Source organism: Jaculus jaculus, chromosome 19 (assembly GCF_020740685.1).
Source record: "Jaculus jaculus isolate mJacJac1 chromosome 19, mJacJac1.mat.Y.cur, whole genome shotgun sequence".
In the NCBI taxonomy this organism is placed as follows: domain Eukaryota; kingdom Metazoa; phylum Chordata; class Mammalia; order Rodentia; family Dipodidae; genus Jaculus; species Jaculus jaculus.
In genome coordinates, this window is record NC_059120.1 from 60,361,667 (window position 1) to 60,378,746 (window position 17,080).

At 49.6% G+C, this 17,080-nt stretch overlaps 1 protein-coding gene across 1 annotated transcript in view; it reads right to left on the minus strand.

Annotated features, from left to right (window-relative positions):
- Positions 1-16,149: 16,149 nt before the first annotated feature.
- Cd5l (CD5 molecule like) overlaps positions 16,150-17,080 on the minus strand; it is a 36,899-nt gene continuing 35,968 nt past the window's right edge. Inside the window, exon 6 of the mRNA XM_045138017.1 lies at positions 16,150-16,219. Coding sequence (XP_044993952.1) covers positions 16,215-16,219 — 5 coding nt within the window. The 3' untranslated portion in view covers positions 16,150-16,214. The remainder of the gene's footprint in view (positions 16,220-17,080) is intronic.

A 17,080-nucleotide genomic window follows, 5' to 3' on the forward strand; every position in this document is an offset into this window, starting at 1 on the left:
CAACCTCCCAAGCCTCAGTTTCTTCATCTGAAAATAGGGTTGATAATGTCACCTCCCTTGTAGGGGGTTTGCAAGGACGAAGTGGCATGACGCATATAAGACACCCAGGGCCGGGCTGGGTGTGTAACCAGTGCTCATAGATGTCAGCGTCGTCATGGCTAATCTCAAACCCTGCAGGGCTACCCTGCCAGCAGCTGGAGAGCTTCATCCCTCCAGGAAGCACAAACCAACTGTGCAGCCTTTCCTCCTCAGACATTCGAGCCACCACTCTCATTACCACAGCCCTCTGCTTCCAGAACAGCCCTCATTATGGGCTGGCTGCGCTGTGGTAGCTCCCTCGAGAGCAAGGCTGTTGTCCCACTTGACTCTTGTGAACCAACACCCGACATCAACCAGTTCATGGGAGGTTCTGGGAAATGTGTGGTGACTGGAATTGCAGCGGGGCCATCTGGGTCAGAAGGGGTCACATTGAACAGGTATCCACTATCACAGGCCACATGGAGTCCTCAGGCCTGGGTAGTGGGGAGAACAGTGGAACGGTGGGCCCAGATCAGAGAGACTTGGGTTAGAGAAAATGTGGGGGGAGGGAAGATGTGAGGGTGGGGTTCAGACAGGTTAAAAAAATAACTTTTATTTATCTTTATTTGTGTGTGTGAGAGAAGCAGAGAGAGAGAGAGAGAGAGAGAGAGAGAGAGAGAGAGAGAGAGAGAGAATGAATTGGCGAATGAGGGCCTCCGGCCACTGCAAACGAACTCCACACACTCATGCACCCCCTTGTGCATCTGGCTTACGTGGGTCCTGGGGAATTGAACCTAGGCCCTTTGGCTTTGCAGGCAAGGGCCTTAACTGCTAAGCCATCTTCCCAGCCCATCAGACAGGTTTTGATGGGGAGACAGAACTATTTAATTAGGATTCCATGCAGTGAAAGGCTACTGGTAGCTCCTCCACCCCTTCTCCATGGACTGTTTTCTGCCCTGACATCCAGGTCTCTCTGTCCTAGACTTGCTCTGATGGAAAGAGGCACGCAGGGAAGCAGTGTTTAGGACACTTACACAGCCACCTGTGAATGTCAGGCGGGGAGAAAAGTGGCCACTGGCGATGGGATGGGAAGCCCCGGGGTGAGCAGGCTGGGAGCGGCTGGGCCAGAAGGGCTTCGTGGAGGACAAGGAGCCCTGCGGTGGACGGGTAGGGATGGGCCAGACCAGGACTGCTTTGTGGAGGAGGAGGAGCCCTGGGGTGGGTGAGACAGCGGAGTAGTCAGCCTGGGCAGGGCAGAGGTGTGAAGCAGAGAGGAAAATGGGGTGGGGGCGATGCACTGCGGGCAGATGAGGCTTGCTACCCTTGGCTGGACTCCAGAAGTGTGGGAGAACAGCCATCAAAGCATGTTGTGGGGGCCCAGAATTAGTTCTCTAGGGACACAGGACAAGAATGACCATTTTAATTCCCGGCGCCATTCCACTGTCTGCCACTGGATGCCTTTCTCATCTCTCCTTCCCACCCACTGGGCAGTGGGGAGGAGGAGGGACCAGTTTCCAGCACAGGTGCTTAGAACCACCTGTCTTTCTCGTCACTTTCACTTTTTCTCTTTCACTTGTGCCATCTACATCCCTTCCTCCTGGGTGGGCAGTGTGTTCCCTCTCTTGGGTCCCCTCCTCCTTCACGGGTGGGCAGCACCCCTCGTGGTCCCCTTGGGCAGGCTGACAGCTATAAAACCTGGACAAGGGGAGAAGCTGAGGGGCGGAGGAGCCTGCAGCTCCCCTGGTCTGCAACTTCTCAGCCCCACACCTGCCGGCGCCCCCTCTCAGGGATCCCACAGCCACAGGCCTTGCCTGTGTGCCCCTCAATCCTGCCGCCTGCCCTTCGCCTCCCTGCCTTCGGGACCTGGCCACTGAGAACGGCAGTCCAGCTCCTGGGATTTCCCCAGCCAGCAGCACCAGGAAGGGAAGCCTTCTCTTGGCTGCCTTCCAGGTACTCAGCAAGACTAAAGTTCACGGAGGAGCGGCTGGGATCTCCCTTGACCTCCACTCCTCGGTATTTGGGGGCTCCAGCTCTTGAGCAAGGCCAAGTTCAAGGGAAGGAGCAGGAAGCGCGCAGCAACGGGGAGGGGGGGGTTGGGGGGGAGCACGAGGCTGACCCCTGCCCACATCGCCATGCCCGGCTTTGGAGAGGTGGTTTGGGAGCTCTCCGGATGGTCTCTTTTTCCTCAGCTGGGCACACGAGTGGGTGTGGGTGGGACCACGGGTCTGCATCTTGGGGGCTAAGCGAAGGGCAGGGCCGCCGTCCTCGGCATCCACCATGTGTGGTACTGGGGGAGTGGGTCTGTGGGCACAGGCCACATGTGGTTCAATCCTCATGTGTCAGGGGCAGAAGGCAAGGGGGTCCTGGAGGGGAGTCATCTTCTGTGCCTCAGTCTCCCCTTCCCAGAGGCTGTAGCTGTTGAAGGGATGGTCGGGGTCCAAGGCTGTGCAGGAGCCCCCACCCTCCCTTTCTGGGATGGCCTTGCAGTCAGCACGGGCTGGGCTCTTCTCTCTCAAGTGTCTCAGGTGTCCTCTCCCACCCCCACCCTTCCAGTCTCCAAATGAGCCCCTGGGGACCCCGGGCAGCACAGCACACAACAGGGAAGGAGCCAGGCCCTGGGGAGGACGGGGCAGACAACACTGGTGACTGTGCAGATTCCCCGCCTGTCCCAGCAGGCCACCCTCCCTCCCCAGCCCCCTGCGCCCTCTGGCTCTGAACACCTGGCTGGGGTCTCCTCCTTAAGGGCAACGATCTCCACTGCCTACTCTGAAACAGAAGGAAGAAAGAGAAACTAGCCGGGCACACGCCCTTAATCCCAGCACTCGGAAGGCAGAGGTAGGAGGATCGGCGTGAGTTCGAGGCCAGCCTGAGACTACATAGTAAATTCCAGGTCAGCCTGGGCTAGAGTGAGACCCTACCTCGAAACCCCTCCCCCCCAAAAAAAGAGAAACTGAGGCAAAGTGCGCGGAGTGGGTGGGAGGCAGACGCCGGGAGGGTGGGGGCGGCATCCTCGCGGTGGGAGCTCCGGAGCCCAGAGCCCGCAGCGTCTGCGGTGAAGACACTGCGCGCGGCGCCGGCGCCCCCTGCTGGAAACGCTGCGGACGTGCAGAGAGTAAGAAAGCGCAGATAAACCCAACAAAACAGGAGATGCCCCTGGCCCCAGAATACATGAGAGAAAGTTCTAGTTGTCCAGCACCCATCTGAATGTAACTAGCCAGACACAATACTGTCTCTAATGTGTGTCAAGGACTTTCAAAGTATCTTGTTACATGTCTCAGTGAATACCTGTGAAACATCTGTGAAAAATCTTAAGGAAGGAAAAAGTAAAAAAAAAAAAAAAAAAAAAAAAATCTCAGAAACAGGTCTGGAGAGATGGCTTAGCGGTTAAAGCGCTTGCCTGCGAAGCCAAAGGACTCAGTTTCGATTTCCCAGGATCCACATAAGCTAGATGCACAAGGTGGTGTATGCCTCTGGAGTTTGTTTGCAGTGGCTGGAGGCCCTGGCTCTCTTCTTCTCTCACTGTCTTGGCCTCTTTCTCTCAAATAATTAAACAAACAAAATCTCAGAAACACACTCAAAAATTATGAAAAACCTCTTAAAAATAACAGCACATAAGTCTAAAGCTTAATGAACTCATATAGGCACCAGGAGCACTGTTACGTGAACATTCAGACCTGGGCCAGAGCTCAGGGTTCTGTGCTCCTCCGCCCTCCTCTGTGATAAAAACGTCCTTGTCCTCTCCTAGTTTGGCTCTTCAGAACGCATCGACAAAGCCAGGTGTGGTGGCACACACCTTTAATAAACCCAGTACCCAGGAGGCAGAGGTAGGAGGATTATTGAGTGAATTCCAGGTCAGCCTGGGCTCCAGCAAGATCCTACCTCATGAAACCAAAAAGGGCTGGAGAGATGGCTTAGCAGTTAAGGTACTTGTCTGCAAAGCCAAAAGTTCATGTACCCATGTAAAGCCAGATGCACAAGGTAGCATATGTATCTGGAGTTCGTTTACAGTGGCTAGAGGTCCTGGCATGCCTATTCTCTCTCACAATAAATAATAATAATAAAAACAAAAACCAAAAAGATGGTCGCAGAGAACACATCTCTGAACACAGCCGCCTGGCTTGGCCTGAGTTATAAGCTCCTAGCTACCTTCACTCAGCACCACAGGAGCCTTTCTCACAGGTCCTGGTGATGTAGACTGGGTATCCTGGGGGACAATGACTGGGTGGCGGAGATCACGGGCAGTGTGTGACAGCCCAGCAGGCCATAGGTACTTGCACAGGCCTCCTTGCTCTCTCCCTCATGGATGCTAGACGGCTACTGCTTCTGCTGCCGCCAGCCTGTGGTCGCCATTCCATTCCCAGGGACCTTGAGGACAGAGCCAGTCTCAGTGTCTTCTGGTTTCTCCCGTCCGCACAGCCGGCCCGCTCCGGGGAGGGCTCCTTAGCATTTCCATCCTGGAACAAGATGAAGGCAATCAGGCTGAGCCAGCCTGTGTAGGCCTTCCCTCCTCCCCAAGGCCCTGTATCAGATACTTTCTCATTGCTGGGACAAAATATCCACCAGAGGGATAGAGAGATGGCTTAGCAGTTAAGGTGCTTGCCTGCAAAGCCTAAGGACTCAAATTTGATTCCCCAGGATCCATGTAAACCAGATGCACAAAGTGATACATGCATCTGGAGTTTGTCTGCAGCAGCTGGAGGCCCTAGTGTGCCCATTCTCTCTCTCTCTTTCTCTCTCAAATAAATAAATAAGCCAGGTGTGGTGGCACACACCTTTAATCCCAGCACTTGGGAGGCAGAGGTAGGAGGATCACCATGAGTTTGAGGCCACCCAGAGAATACATAATGAATTCCAGGTCAGCCTGAGCTAGAGTGAGACCCTACCTCGAATCCACCCCCCCCCAAATAATAAATAAATAAATAAAATATCCACCAGAGGCAGCTTAAAGAAAGGGTTTGTTTTTGACTTACAATTTTTCTTTCTTTCTCTGTCTCTCTCTTTAAGGTAGGGTTTCACTCTAGCTCAGGTTGACCTGTAGTTCATTATGTAGTCTCAGGGTGACCTTGAACTCGTGGTGCTCCTCCTACCTCTGCCTCCCGAGTGCTGGGATTAAAGGCGTGCACCTCCACATCTGGCTTTGACGTAAAGTTCAGTGAGACACAGCAGGAGCAGAAGCTGGTGTCCCACTGTCACAGGAGCGCAGAGGAAGTGGAGGGCAGCGCTCGCTTGGTTAGCTGCCTCCTTCGTCAGCAGTCTGGGGACCCAGCCCACAGGACGGGGTGTGCACAGCGAAGGGAGCCCTCCCTCCTCACCTGAGCTAATCTAGACAACCCCTCACAGACACCAGAAATTTGTTTCCGTGGTGATTCTAAATTCTATCAAGTTGACAACCAGATATTAACCATCCAAGAACACACGGTAAGGTACTTGCCTCTTCCCTTCCCTTTCTTCCTCCCTCTGCCGTCCCTTCCCTCTCCTCCTCTCCTTCATGAATGAGGTGTGGCCTGAAGAAACAGGCCAGAAGTCCTAATCGCTCATCTTTTTATGCTCTTTTATTATTTAAAAAAAAACAACACTTGGGTTGGAGAGATGGCTTAGCGGTTAAGCGCTTGCCTGTGAAGCCTAAGGACCCCGGTTTGAGGCTCGGTTCCCCAGGTCCCACGTTAGCCAGATGCACAAGGGGACACACGCATCTGGAGTTCGTTTGCAGAGGCGGGAAGCCCTGGCGCGCCCATTCTCTCTCTCTCCCTCTATCTGTCTTCTCTCTGTGTCTGTCGCTCTCAAATAAATAAATTTAAAAAAATTTAAAAAAAAAAACCACTTATTTTCTCTGGAGAGAATGAGAGAGGAGGAGGGGGAGAGAAAGAGAATGGATATGAATGGTCACGCTAGGGCCTTCTGACACTACAAATGAAATCCAGACATTCGCTCCACTTTGTGCATCTGGCTTGACGTGGTTACTGGGGAGTCAAATCCAGGCCATCAGGCTTTGCAAGCAACCACCTTTAACCACTAAGACATCTCTAGCCTGTGCTGTGTTCTTTTGTTTTTTTTCCTGTTTTCTTTTTCTTTTTTTGAGGCAAGCCCAACAGACTGGCCTTTTTTATTATTATTATTATGAGAGAGAAAGAGAGAGAATTGGCACACCAGGGTCTCCAGTCACTGCAATTGCACTCCAGATGAGAGCGCCCCCTAGTGCTCACATGTGACCTTGCGTGCTTGTGTCACCTTGTGCAGCTGGCTTACATGGAATCTGGAGAGTTGAATATGAGTCCTTGGGCTTCGCAAGCAAGTGCCTTAACCGCTAAGCCATCTCTACAGTCCTTTTTATCTTTTGTAAATGAACTCCACCTGCATGCACCACCCTGTGCATCTGCCTTATGTGGCTACTGGGGAATTGAACCTGGGTTCTTAGGCTTTGCAGGCAAGCACCTTAACTGCTAAGCCATCTCTCCAGCCATGTGCTCTGTTTTTTTTTTTTTTAAGTCACTTTCATGTCCCCAGGACTCAGTTTCAGTGTCTTGCATCATTTTGCAAAATGAGGTTTTTTTTTTTTTTCAAGGTAGGGTCTCGCTCCCTTGTTTTTTTTTGTTTTTTTTTTTTTTTTTTTGAGATAGGGTTTCATTCTAGTCTAGGCTGACCTGTATGTACTCACTCTGTATTCCCAGTCTCGCCTTGAACTAGAACCTCTTATCTCTGCCTCCCAGTGCTAGGATTAAAGGCGTGGCCACCACACCTGATTCAGTGAGTCTTTTTATGATAGTCATCTTGGTGTCTAGGTCATAAGAATTCCTGATATTTCACATGGGTTTAGGTGAGGCTGAGTGGGGAAATTTACCAGGAAATGCTGGCTAGAGGAAGGGAAGGTTGTGATCCCATCCCATCATCCCAAGGACAGGACAGGCTGGGCCCAGGTGACCTGCTTTATCCAGAGGAGGGGCTGGGCTCACTCTTTTTTTCATTATTTATTTATTTAGTTTGATTTGTTGGTTTTCAAGATAGGGTCTTGCTCTAGCCCAGGCTGACCTGGAATTCACTATGTAGTCTCAGGGTGGCCTTGAATTCACAACTATCCTCCTACCTCTGCCTCCTGAGTGTTGGTATTAATGATGTGTGCCACCATGCCCAGCTTCTTTTTTATTTTTTTATTATGTTTTTAAAATTAATTTTTTTTTTCGAGGTAGGGTCCTGCTGTGGCCCAAGCTGACCTGGAATCCATGATGTAGTCTCAGACTGGCCTCGAATTCACACTGATCCTTCTACCTCTGCCTCCCAAGTGCTGCGATTAAAGGCATGTGCCACTACACCCGGCTTCTTTTTATTTTTAATTTTTTTTTCAAAGTAAAGGCACACTCTAGCCCAGGCAGGGTGGCTCAAACCTACAGCAATCCTCTACATCTGCCTCCTGAGTGCTGGAACCACCACGCCTGGTTCTGCTCTTTTCTATAAAACAAGCCTGGACAGTGAGGGGACAGGCACATCACTGACTTCAAGTGTCCAGATCGGGTGCCAGCAAGGCAGATATCCAGATGTCCAGAGGACCTGGGGACTTGTGGGGCATCTGTAGTTTCTCTGGCTTGGAGAATAGGGGGAATAAAATTGTGGTCAGTTGTGTAGATGCAAACTATCCTTGCCCTCAGGGCTAGGTCCTCCAGTCTGGGCTGTCTGACCTATCAGGAGTCAAGGCCTGACTTCAGGGCCCCAGGCACATCCCTCCCCTGCCCTGTGGACTGCCCCTGACCTGCAGGTTACCCATGGTCCTCCAGGCTACCGTCCTGCTTCACTGCAATGTCACAGGCTGCTTCCACCCTGCCCTGATGGATTTCTGCTTCTGCCTCTTTCAGCCGGCTGGTTCCTCGATAATAACCCTGCTTCTGTCTTTGTGCCCCAGAGCCCTAATCACAGGCTCGTCCACTGGTGACCTGGTGATAGAAGGCCGCCCCTCAGGAAACCCCTACCTGCTACCAAGTGGCAATTGTGCCCAGGTGCTGACAGCAGGCCCCGCAGGTGGCTGTTGGAGAGGCTTGGCGGGGCTTTCCATGAGACTGGAGAGCCTGTACCCATGACCTGCGTCACCACCACACCGGCGGGCACATCTTGCTTGACATTCTGATAGCACAGCAGATGCAGTGTCCACCGCTGAGTAGGACGCGGGTGACAGTTCTCTTATGGTGGCCTGAAGGTCAGCCCCGGCAAGGGGGCTCTGGCTCATGTCCTGTGACCACCGTGGGCTGTGTCTTTGGAAACAGGGTCTTACCATCTACTTCTGGCATGTGACCAGCAACAGTACTAATAGTCATTTTCTTTCTTTATTTTTTATTGACAACTTCTGTGATTGTAAACAATATCCCATGGTAATTCCCTCCCTCCCCCAACTTTCCCCTTTGAGACTCAATTCTCCATAATATTCCCTCCCCCTCTCAATCAGTCTCTTTTATTTTGATGTAATGATTTTTTTCCCTGCTATTATGATGGTCTTGTGTAGGTAGTGTCAGGCACTGTGAGGTCATGGATATACAGGCCATTTTGTGTCTGGAGGAGCACGTTGTAAGGAGTCCTACCCTTCCTTTGGCTCTTACATTCTTGGACCCTAATAGAGATATTTCAATGCTGAGCACTCCTCTGCCACTCCTCAGCACCATGGTGCCTTCTGAGCCATCCCAGGGTCACCACCATCTGAAAAGAGAAGGTTCTCTAACCAAAAGTGAGAGTAGCATTAATATACAGGTATGAACATTAATAGAAGTGCTTAATGGACCTCGGAGGCTTCTCTGGCCAACCTCACAGGGAGGTAATCCACCCTTTGTTCCACCCACACAGGGTGCCTCCTGTATTTCAATTCCAATTTCCTCTTAGTTCATCTGCGCTGGTGGGGTTTCTGGGGCAGGTGGAAGTGCCATGGTGCCTGATGCCCTCAGCCCGGTTCTGTGCACCAGTGTTTTTGCAATGAGTACCTGTGGTGCCCAGACAGGCTCTGGACAGAGTTCTTGGCGTCTGCCAGCGGCAAGTTAATGCTTTCGATGCTCTGCAGGCGCCCACACAGAACACGGACGTGGGTGACAGCCTCCAAGGTGCCTGTGCCTCTTTATCAAAGTATACAGGGTTTTCCAGTAGACTTGCAGGTGTCGTGTGGGACTGGGTCTGGCTCCACTCTCCACTAACGGCCCCAACAATGTTCCCGGTGCCTTGCCCTTGGCCCCTGCGCGGGCTGACCTCCCAGCCTCTTTGCTGTGCTTCCATCTCTCTCAATTGGTTTTCCAAGTCTGCAGAACACTCGGGATGTTAGCATCACACCGTCTATGTGGTGATGAGCCTTCTCACAGAGGGTGGTTAGGATCTCTGAAGGTCCACCACTGTTCATTCCAAACAAGTGCAAGTCAGTCTCTGGAGTCAGCAGCTAAGGAGATAGGAAAGAAAAATGTCCGTGAGGACCAGCGCAGCATGCCAAGGTGCCATCACCTGTATCAACCTTTTTTTTCTGCCCTCTCTCCCTCCCTCTTTTCTTCTTTCCTTCCTTTTTTTCTTCCTTCCTTCCTTTTTTTCTTCCCTCCTTCCCTCCCTCCTTCCTTCCTTCCCTCCCTCCCTCCCTCCCTCCCTCCCTCCCTCCCTCCCTCCCTCCCTCCCTCCCTCCCTCCCTCCTTTCTTTCTTTCTTTCTTTCTTTCTTTCTTTCTTTCTTTCTTTCTTTCTTTCTTTCTGTGGCTCAGGCTGACCTAGAATTCATTATGTAGTCTCAGGGTGGTCTTGAACTCGCAGTGATCCATCTACCTCTGCCTCCCAAATGCTGGGATTAAAGACGTGTGCCAACACGCCTGGCACCAGTATTGTTTTGGGAGGCTCAGGGGCCTGCCCTTGGCACTATAATTTTCCCATAATAACCTATCAGGCCTCTTTTTTTTTTTTTTTTTTCCTTATGAGTCAGGGTTTCATTATTCAGCTCAAGCTGCCCTTGAACTTGTGATCTTCCTGCCTCTACCTCCTAACTGATGGGATTATAGGAACAGCCACTGTGCCCAGGCAGCAGCTTTTATTGAGCCAAATGCTGTAAGTGCATTTTTAATTACCATATTCAAATCAATGAAAAGAGCTGGGTGGGGTGGCACACACCTTTAATCCCTTTGGAGGCAGAGGTAGGAGGATTGCTGTGAGTTTGAGGCCAGCCTGAGACTACTTAGTGAATTCCAGGTCAGCCTGGGCTAGAGCAAGATGCATGCGCTACCTTGTGCAGCTGGTTTATGTGGGTCCTTGGGAACTGAACTTGAGTTCTTTGGCTTTGCATGCAAGTACCTTAACTGCTAAGCCATCTCTCCAGTCCCAAGCCTATCTTGAAGCTAAATAGTATAACTTCTTGTAGTGGTTTAAATGTAAATGTCCCCATAAATTTAGCTGTTTTTATTTTATTTTTATTTATTTGACAGAGAAAGAGGGGAGAGAGAGAGAGAAAGAGAGAGAGAGAGAGAATGGATGTACCCTGGCCTCCAGCCACTGCAAACGAACTCTAGACGTGTGTGCCCCCTGTGCATCTGGCTAACGTGGGTCCTGGGGAATTGAACCTTTGACTTTGCAGGCAAATGCCTTAATGCTAAGCCATCTCTCCAGCCTGATTTTGGTATTTTTAAGATTAAGCTTCTTACTTAAGTCTCCAACAGGCAGAGCCCTGCTGGAGGAGGTGTGTTGCTGGGGGCAGATCTTGAGTCCAGCCCTAAGTGTGTGTTCAAAGTCAGCTCATGCTTGCTGGTTCTGGCTTTTGCCTCTCTGCTGTGGGTGTGTGATGAAGTGAGACATTTTCTTCTGCTATGGCGAAGCTTCCGCTGGAATCTACAAGCCTGAAATAAACTTTTTCCTCTCATAAGCTGCTTCTAGCTGGGTGCTTGTTCAACCAACATTAGGTAATTGAGACAAAAAATTGGTTCTGAGAACTGGGGTTATTGTGATAAGTTTGACCATGTAATTTTTCTTTTTGGGAACTTGTGTATCAGAGGACCATGGAAGGAGTTGGTACTTTGGAATGGAAAACCCTTGAAGTTTTGTAAACAGAGCTTAATGGGATAGTTTGGTGAGAGTTTGAAAATGCTAAATGCAGACAGAATTGTGGACTGTGAATGCTTGGCTTATGAACTTTTTTCCCTCTTTTTTTCTTTTGGTTTTTAGAGGTAGGGTCTCACTCTGGCCCAGGCTGACCTGGAACTCACTATGTAATCTGAGGGTGGCCTCAAACTCATGGTGATCCTCCTACCTCTGCCTCCTGAGTGTTGGGATTAAAGGCATGCACCACCATGCTGGCTTGGTTTATGAGCTTTCAAAGGAGGAGAGAACTTTGTTGGAACGGGGCTACTGGCAGAAAGCCTGGCTGCATACTGCTCAAGTCATGAGAATCTGAGCAAAGTTGAGTTTAAAGGTAATGGACTAGTGTACTTGGCAGAAGGTATAGAGTATAAAGATGTATAGTTTTGCCAGGCGTGGTGGCGCATGCCTTTAATCCCAGCACTTGGGAGGCAGAGATAGGAGGATCGCTGAGAGTTTGAGGCCACCCTGAGACTACATAGTGAATTCCAGGTAAGCCTGAGCTAGAGCGAGACCCTGCCTCAAAAAAACAACAAAACAAAACAACAAAGAAAAGATGTAAGTTTATCACAGGAAAAATTTAAGCAAGTTTGAAGTTATAAGTACAGAGACTGGTTTTAGACTTAAGCTGTAATTGCTAAGGATATCTCAACCATTAAAAATGGGCCAACTGGGGCTGGAGAGATGGCTTAGCAGTTAAGGTACTTGTCTGCGAAGCCTAAGGAACCAGGTTCGATTCTCTAGGTCCCATGTAAGCCAGATGCACAAGGGGGCACATGCGTTTGGGGTTTGTTTGCAGTGACTAAAGGCCCTGGCACACCCATTCTCTCTCTCCCTCTGTCTCTAATGAACAAATAAATAAAAATAAAAATCTTAAAAAAAATGGGCCAACTGTTTTGCATTGAGGCAATGATGACGTCCTGAGGGTGAAAACCTGCCATGGAGGGATCAAGCTGGTAAGTTTGGACAATCTTGTGAAAGGAGGGGCTTGAAGAAAGATTGGTGAAGGGTGCCCTGCTCTCCAAGGTTAGGCTTTGTTCCTCTCCCCCACAGAATGGATTTACAAATTTGGCTATGCCACCCAACTGGTACTGGTTTGGGAAACATGAAAAATTCAGCAGAGAAGTGGTTCATGAATGGCACATGGTTCCAGGAACTGTTGCGATGTGCCAATACAAATCAGGGTTGAAATCCCTGTATGGAAGCCCAGTAAGGCCATTGTATGGTACTATGGAGATGAACAGTGGGTTTTAATGGAGACCCCAGAGTTTGGATACCTAGGCTGTGGGATGGCTGCCAAGGATTGCTGCTGGCTCAGGATGGAGTTTCCCCTGGCTGTGAGCAGCCCAACTGGAGGGGCAGAATTTGAAGTCCAGAGACCTTGTCACTGATTACAGATGTTGGATTTGGAACTGTAGACGGTTGATATTTGCTTGCTGGTTATTGATTTTGCATTGGTATACAGTCTCTATTTGTTATGCCTTCTTTTTGCAATGGGAATGTTTACTCTGTGCCATTATGTGTTAGAAGCATGTAACTTGCATTTTGATCTTACAGGGCTCACAATTAAGGACAGTCTTGAATCTCAGATGAAACTTTGGACTTTTGAACAGCATTAAAGTTGGTAGAGACTGTGGGGGCTTTTGAAGTTAGACTGACTGCATTTTGCATTGTGAGATGGTCATAAATCTATGGAGGCTAGTGACAGAACATGGGTTGAATGTAAGTGCCCCATTTTTGATTAAGATTAAGATTCCTAGCTGAGTGTGGTGGCACATACCTTTAATCCCTCCCTCCTTGGGAGGCAGAGGTAGGAGGATTGCCATGAGTTCAAGGCCATCCTGAGACTACATAGTGAATTCCAGGTAAGCCTGGGCTAGAGTGAGACTCTACCTCAAAAAGCAAAAACAAAACAAAGCAAAAAGATTAAACTTCCTGGGCTGGAGAGATGGCTCAGTAGTTAAAGGTGGTGTCTTTTTAAACTTACAATTTTTTCTTTTTTGTTTTATGTTTATTTATTTATTTGAAAGTGACAGAGAAAGAGAGAGAAAGAGAGAGAGAGAGAAAGAGAGAGAGAGAGAGAGAAAGAATGGGCACGCCAGGGCCTCCATCCACTGCAAACGAACTCCAGACGCGTGCGCCCCCTTCGGTATCTGGCTAACGTGGGATCTGGGGAATCGAGCCTCGGACCGGGGTCCTTAGGCTTCACAGGCAAGCGCTTAACCACTAAGCAATCTCTCCAGCCCCAACTTTTTCTTTTTTAAAAAAATTTAATTATTTATCTATTTGGGAGAAAGAGAGAGAGGAAGAGGTAGATAGAGAGAGAGAATGAGCATGCCAGGGCTTCTATCCACTGCAAACAAACTCCAGATGCATGCATCCCCTTGTGCATCTGGCGTACATGGGTGCTGGGGAATTGAACTGGTGTCCTTAGGCTTATCAGGCAAATGTCTTAACCACTAAGCCATTTTTCCAGCCCTTATTTATTTCTAAGCAGAGAGATAGAAGGCAGAGAAACATAGATTTCAAGGAATGTTGAGTCATCTTCCCTTCCTTCCTTCCTTTCTTCCTGTCTCTCTGTCTTTCTGTCTTTCTTTTCCTTTTCTCAAGGCAGAGTCTGACTCTAGCCAAGACTGCCCTCAAACTCATGTCAATCCTGTTATGTCAGTTTTCTCAGGAAAAGCATGATATTCAATACTCTGTCGTGATGGACATGAAGGAGCAGTTTTGTCACCAGAGAGACTTGGGCTCCGCACTTACCGGCTGGGTAATCTCGAACAACTTGTTACATCGCCAGCTCAAGTTTTCTTTTTATTTTTCTCTTAAAATGTAGACTGCAATAGCCATGCCATTAGGTGTGAAAAATCAGAGAAGATACCATGGCTTGGTATGGGCAGAACTTGAATTTATGTGACCCTTTAATCTATTGTTTCATAACTCTATTCTCTCCACTTCAGCCTCCCACCAAGGTGACTTTCCTCTGTGGAAGTGGATATTTGTTAAAAGTCATCATGGACCAGGCATGGTGGTGCATGCCTTTCTTCCCAGCACTCCAGAGGCAGAGGTAGGAGGATCTTTGTGAGTTCGAGGCCACCCTGAGACAACATAGTGAGGACAATTTTCCATAGCATTCCTCTTCATTCCCTGCCTCCTATAGTCTTTCTGCCCCTCTTCTCAGTGTTCCCAGAGCCTTGCAAGGGGTGATGTAGACGTCTCATTTGGTGCTTATTCTTGACAATTTGATGAATTTTGAGTCTTTTCAATACTCACTACCATCTGCCCCCCTCCCTTGTCCTCACCACAAAGCTTCTTTAACCAAAAGTGAGAGCAGTACTAATGATCGGACATAAACATAAATATTTAATTTTTAAAATTTATTGATTTATTTGACAGAGAGAGAGAGAGCGAGAGAATGGGTGTGCCAGGGCCTCCAGACACTGCAAACGAACTCCAGACACATGTGCCACCTTGTACATCCGGCTAACATGGGTCCTGGGGAATTGAACCTGGGTCCTTTGGCTTTGCAGGTAAACAAGGGCCTTAACTGCTGAGAATATTTAAAGGACAATTAGATGGGCACAACATGTCCATTTAGCCAAACAACAGTAGTGGCTTCCCTTCTGGGGTCAATGACCTTTCCGACCATAGGCTTTTGACTAGGTTTTCAGAACCAGGCATGAATTCTCTCATGGGGAGCAGGCCTCAAATCCAATCAGAGAAATAGTTGGCCACCTCCATAGCAGTCAAGGCGCTACTGCATCAGTGGGCACATCTTGCCTGGCTGGTCAGTTGAGTAGCTTACAGGGTCCACGGGTGGTTAAGACGACTGGTGACTCGTCTCTCTCAGCAGCCCTGCCTAGTATCTTCCGCCAGTACAAGTAGCCAGCAGGGAAGACGCTTCCAGCTCACTTCTCACTTGGTGTCCCAGGGTCCTATCACCAGAGCATTCAGAGTGTTCAGTACTTGGATCTTACGCTCTGGCTCAGGTGGACACCAGAGAGCAGGGTGTGGTGGTCTGAATGTAAAATGTCCCCCACAGACTCATGTTTGAATACTTGATCCTTAGTTGGTGATGCTGTCTGGGAAGGTTCTGGAACTTTTAGGAAGTGGAGCCTTGCTGGTGGAAGTGTGTCACTGGGAGCAGACCTGTGTTACAATCCAGCCCCACTTGTGCTTTCTGTCCCCCACCCCCCACACCAAGTCTACACGTCAGTTGTCTTTCTGCACTGGGACAAACTGCCTAGGAAAAACAGACCTAAAAGATTTATCTTGGCTCAGGGCTTCAAGAACTTTCAGTCCGTAGTCGCTTGGCTGTGTTGTTCGGGGCCTGTGGAGTGTTCTGTGAGGCAAAGCCGCTCACCTCACGGCTTCAAGGCAGCTGAGGGGCGGCTACGGGGCTGCGGACAGAATGTCCTCTTCAAGGACACCCCACCGACCTACTTCCTCAACGAAGCCCTGCCTCCTAAAGTTTCCACGAGCCATCTCCCAGTGGCCCATTATGTTATGAATCTGTTGAGGATTAACCACGAGGGCTCTGCCCTTATGACCTTCCTCCCAAGGCCCTACCTCTGCAAACGGCTCCAAGCCTCTAACAGGAGAGCTTTTGTAAGACTCAGGCCACAACAGTCTAGGTCTTCGGGACACCACTGTTACCGACAGTGTCTTCCACTTTCTCTAAGAAGCAGTAGAGCAGTGAGGTGGTGCTATCTGTTATGACCACCTCGTTTTTCATAAAGCCTGGGAAGAAAAGTTCAAAAAGGTTGTTTTCTTTCTTCATTTCCAAAAATTGTCTGTGCATATCTCCTTCAGATGCCCCTATTGCTGTTTCATCCCCCATGCTATCTATAAACATATCCACCTTGCCCAGCAGTGGCCTGCCCATCTGGTCAGGAAAGGCCAGGACCAATGCTGAGAGGTCAGCAAAGAGCATAGGGCAACCAGACGCTCTTCTCAAGCGAGGGGCCACCCAGTTCACAGCAGACGACCCTGGAGGCCGGGTGGCCGTGGGACGAAGGCAGAAGCAGTGCCGGACTCCCAAGACGCTGAGGGAGAGGTAGCTAAGTCCGAGGTCCCATGTGAAAAAAAGCGGGGAGCAAGCAGGGCCCAGGGTTTCAGGTTGAGCTCGGCCAGGACCCTACTCTGTAAAGAGAAGGGGAAAACGCGGTGAGGTCAGCGATAGGCTTGGAAGGACTCATTCCATCCAAGCTAACCTGGCTGAGGAAGCGGACTGGGGCCCAGACTAGGAGAGAGCTAAGCAGTATGGGTACCCCACACTGTGACCAGCCAGTGCCCCAAGAACACACTCAGCTAGCTCCCTGGTGAGCCATCAACAATGCTCTCCTTCTTCTGAGCCTAAGGAGCATCCGTATTAGCCTCTCCAAAGATGTCAATCCATGGTGCAAACATTTCAGATACGTCGTGTCATGAAATCTGCATACGCGGCTCGAGAGATGGCTTAGCAGTTAAGGCACTTGCCTGAGAAGCCTAAGGAGTCAGGCTTGATTCCCTAGAGCCCTCATAAGGCAGATGCACGAGATGACACAAGCTCACAGTCGGCCATGTGCACAAGCTGGCACACGCATTTGGAGTTGTTTGCAATGGCTAAGGCCAATTCTCTCTCTCTTTCATTAAAAAAAAATCATGGTACCAACTTGACTGTATTCACTGACTCTAAAAATTAAAAAAAATCAAAGTTTGCATATGACCTAAGTACACCCATCTACTGTCAAGCACTTCTAGCTGGTTGGACAAGCTAATACAGCGTAGTGCTCCGTCACCCTTGCTGGGCTGCGTGGCTAGATGAATAAAGTTGAGGAAGAAAAGTCTGAACATGGTCAGGGAAGACATGACTTTTTTCTTTTTAAAATATTATTTATTTATTTATTTGTGTGTGTGTGTGTGTGTGTGAAAGAGAGAGAGAGAGTGCCAGGGCCTCCAGCCACTGCAAACAAACTCCAGATGCATGAACCACCATATGCATCTGGCTTACATGGGTCCTGG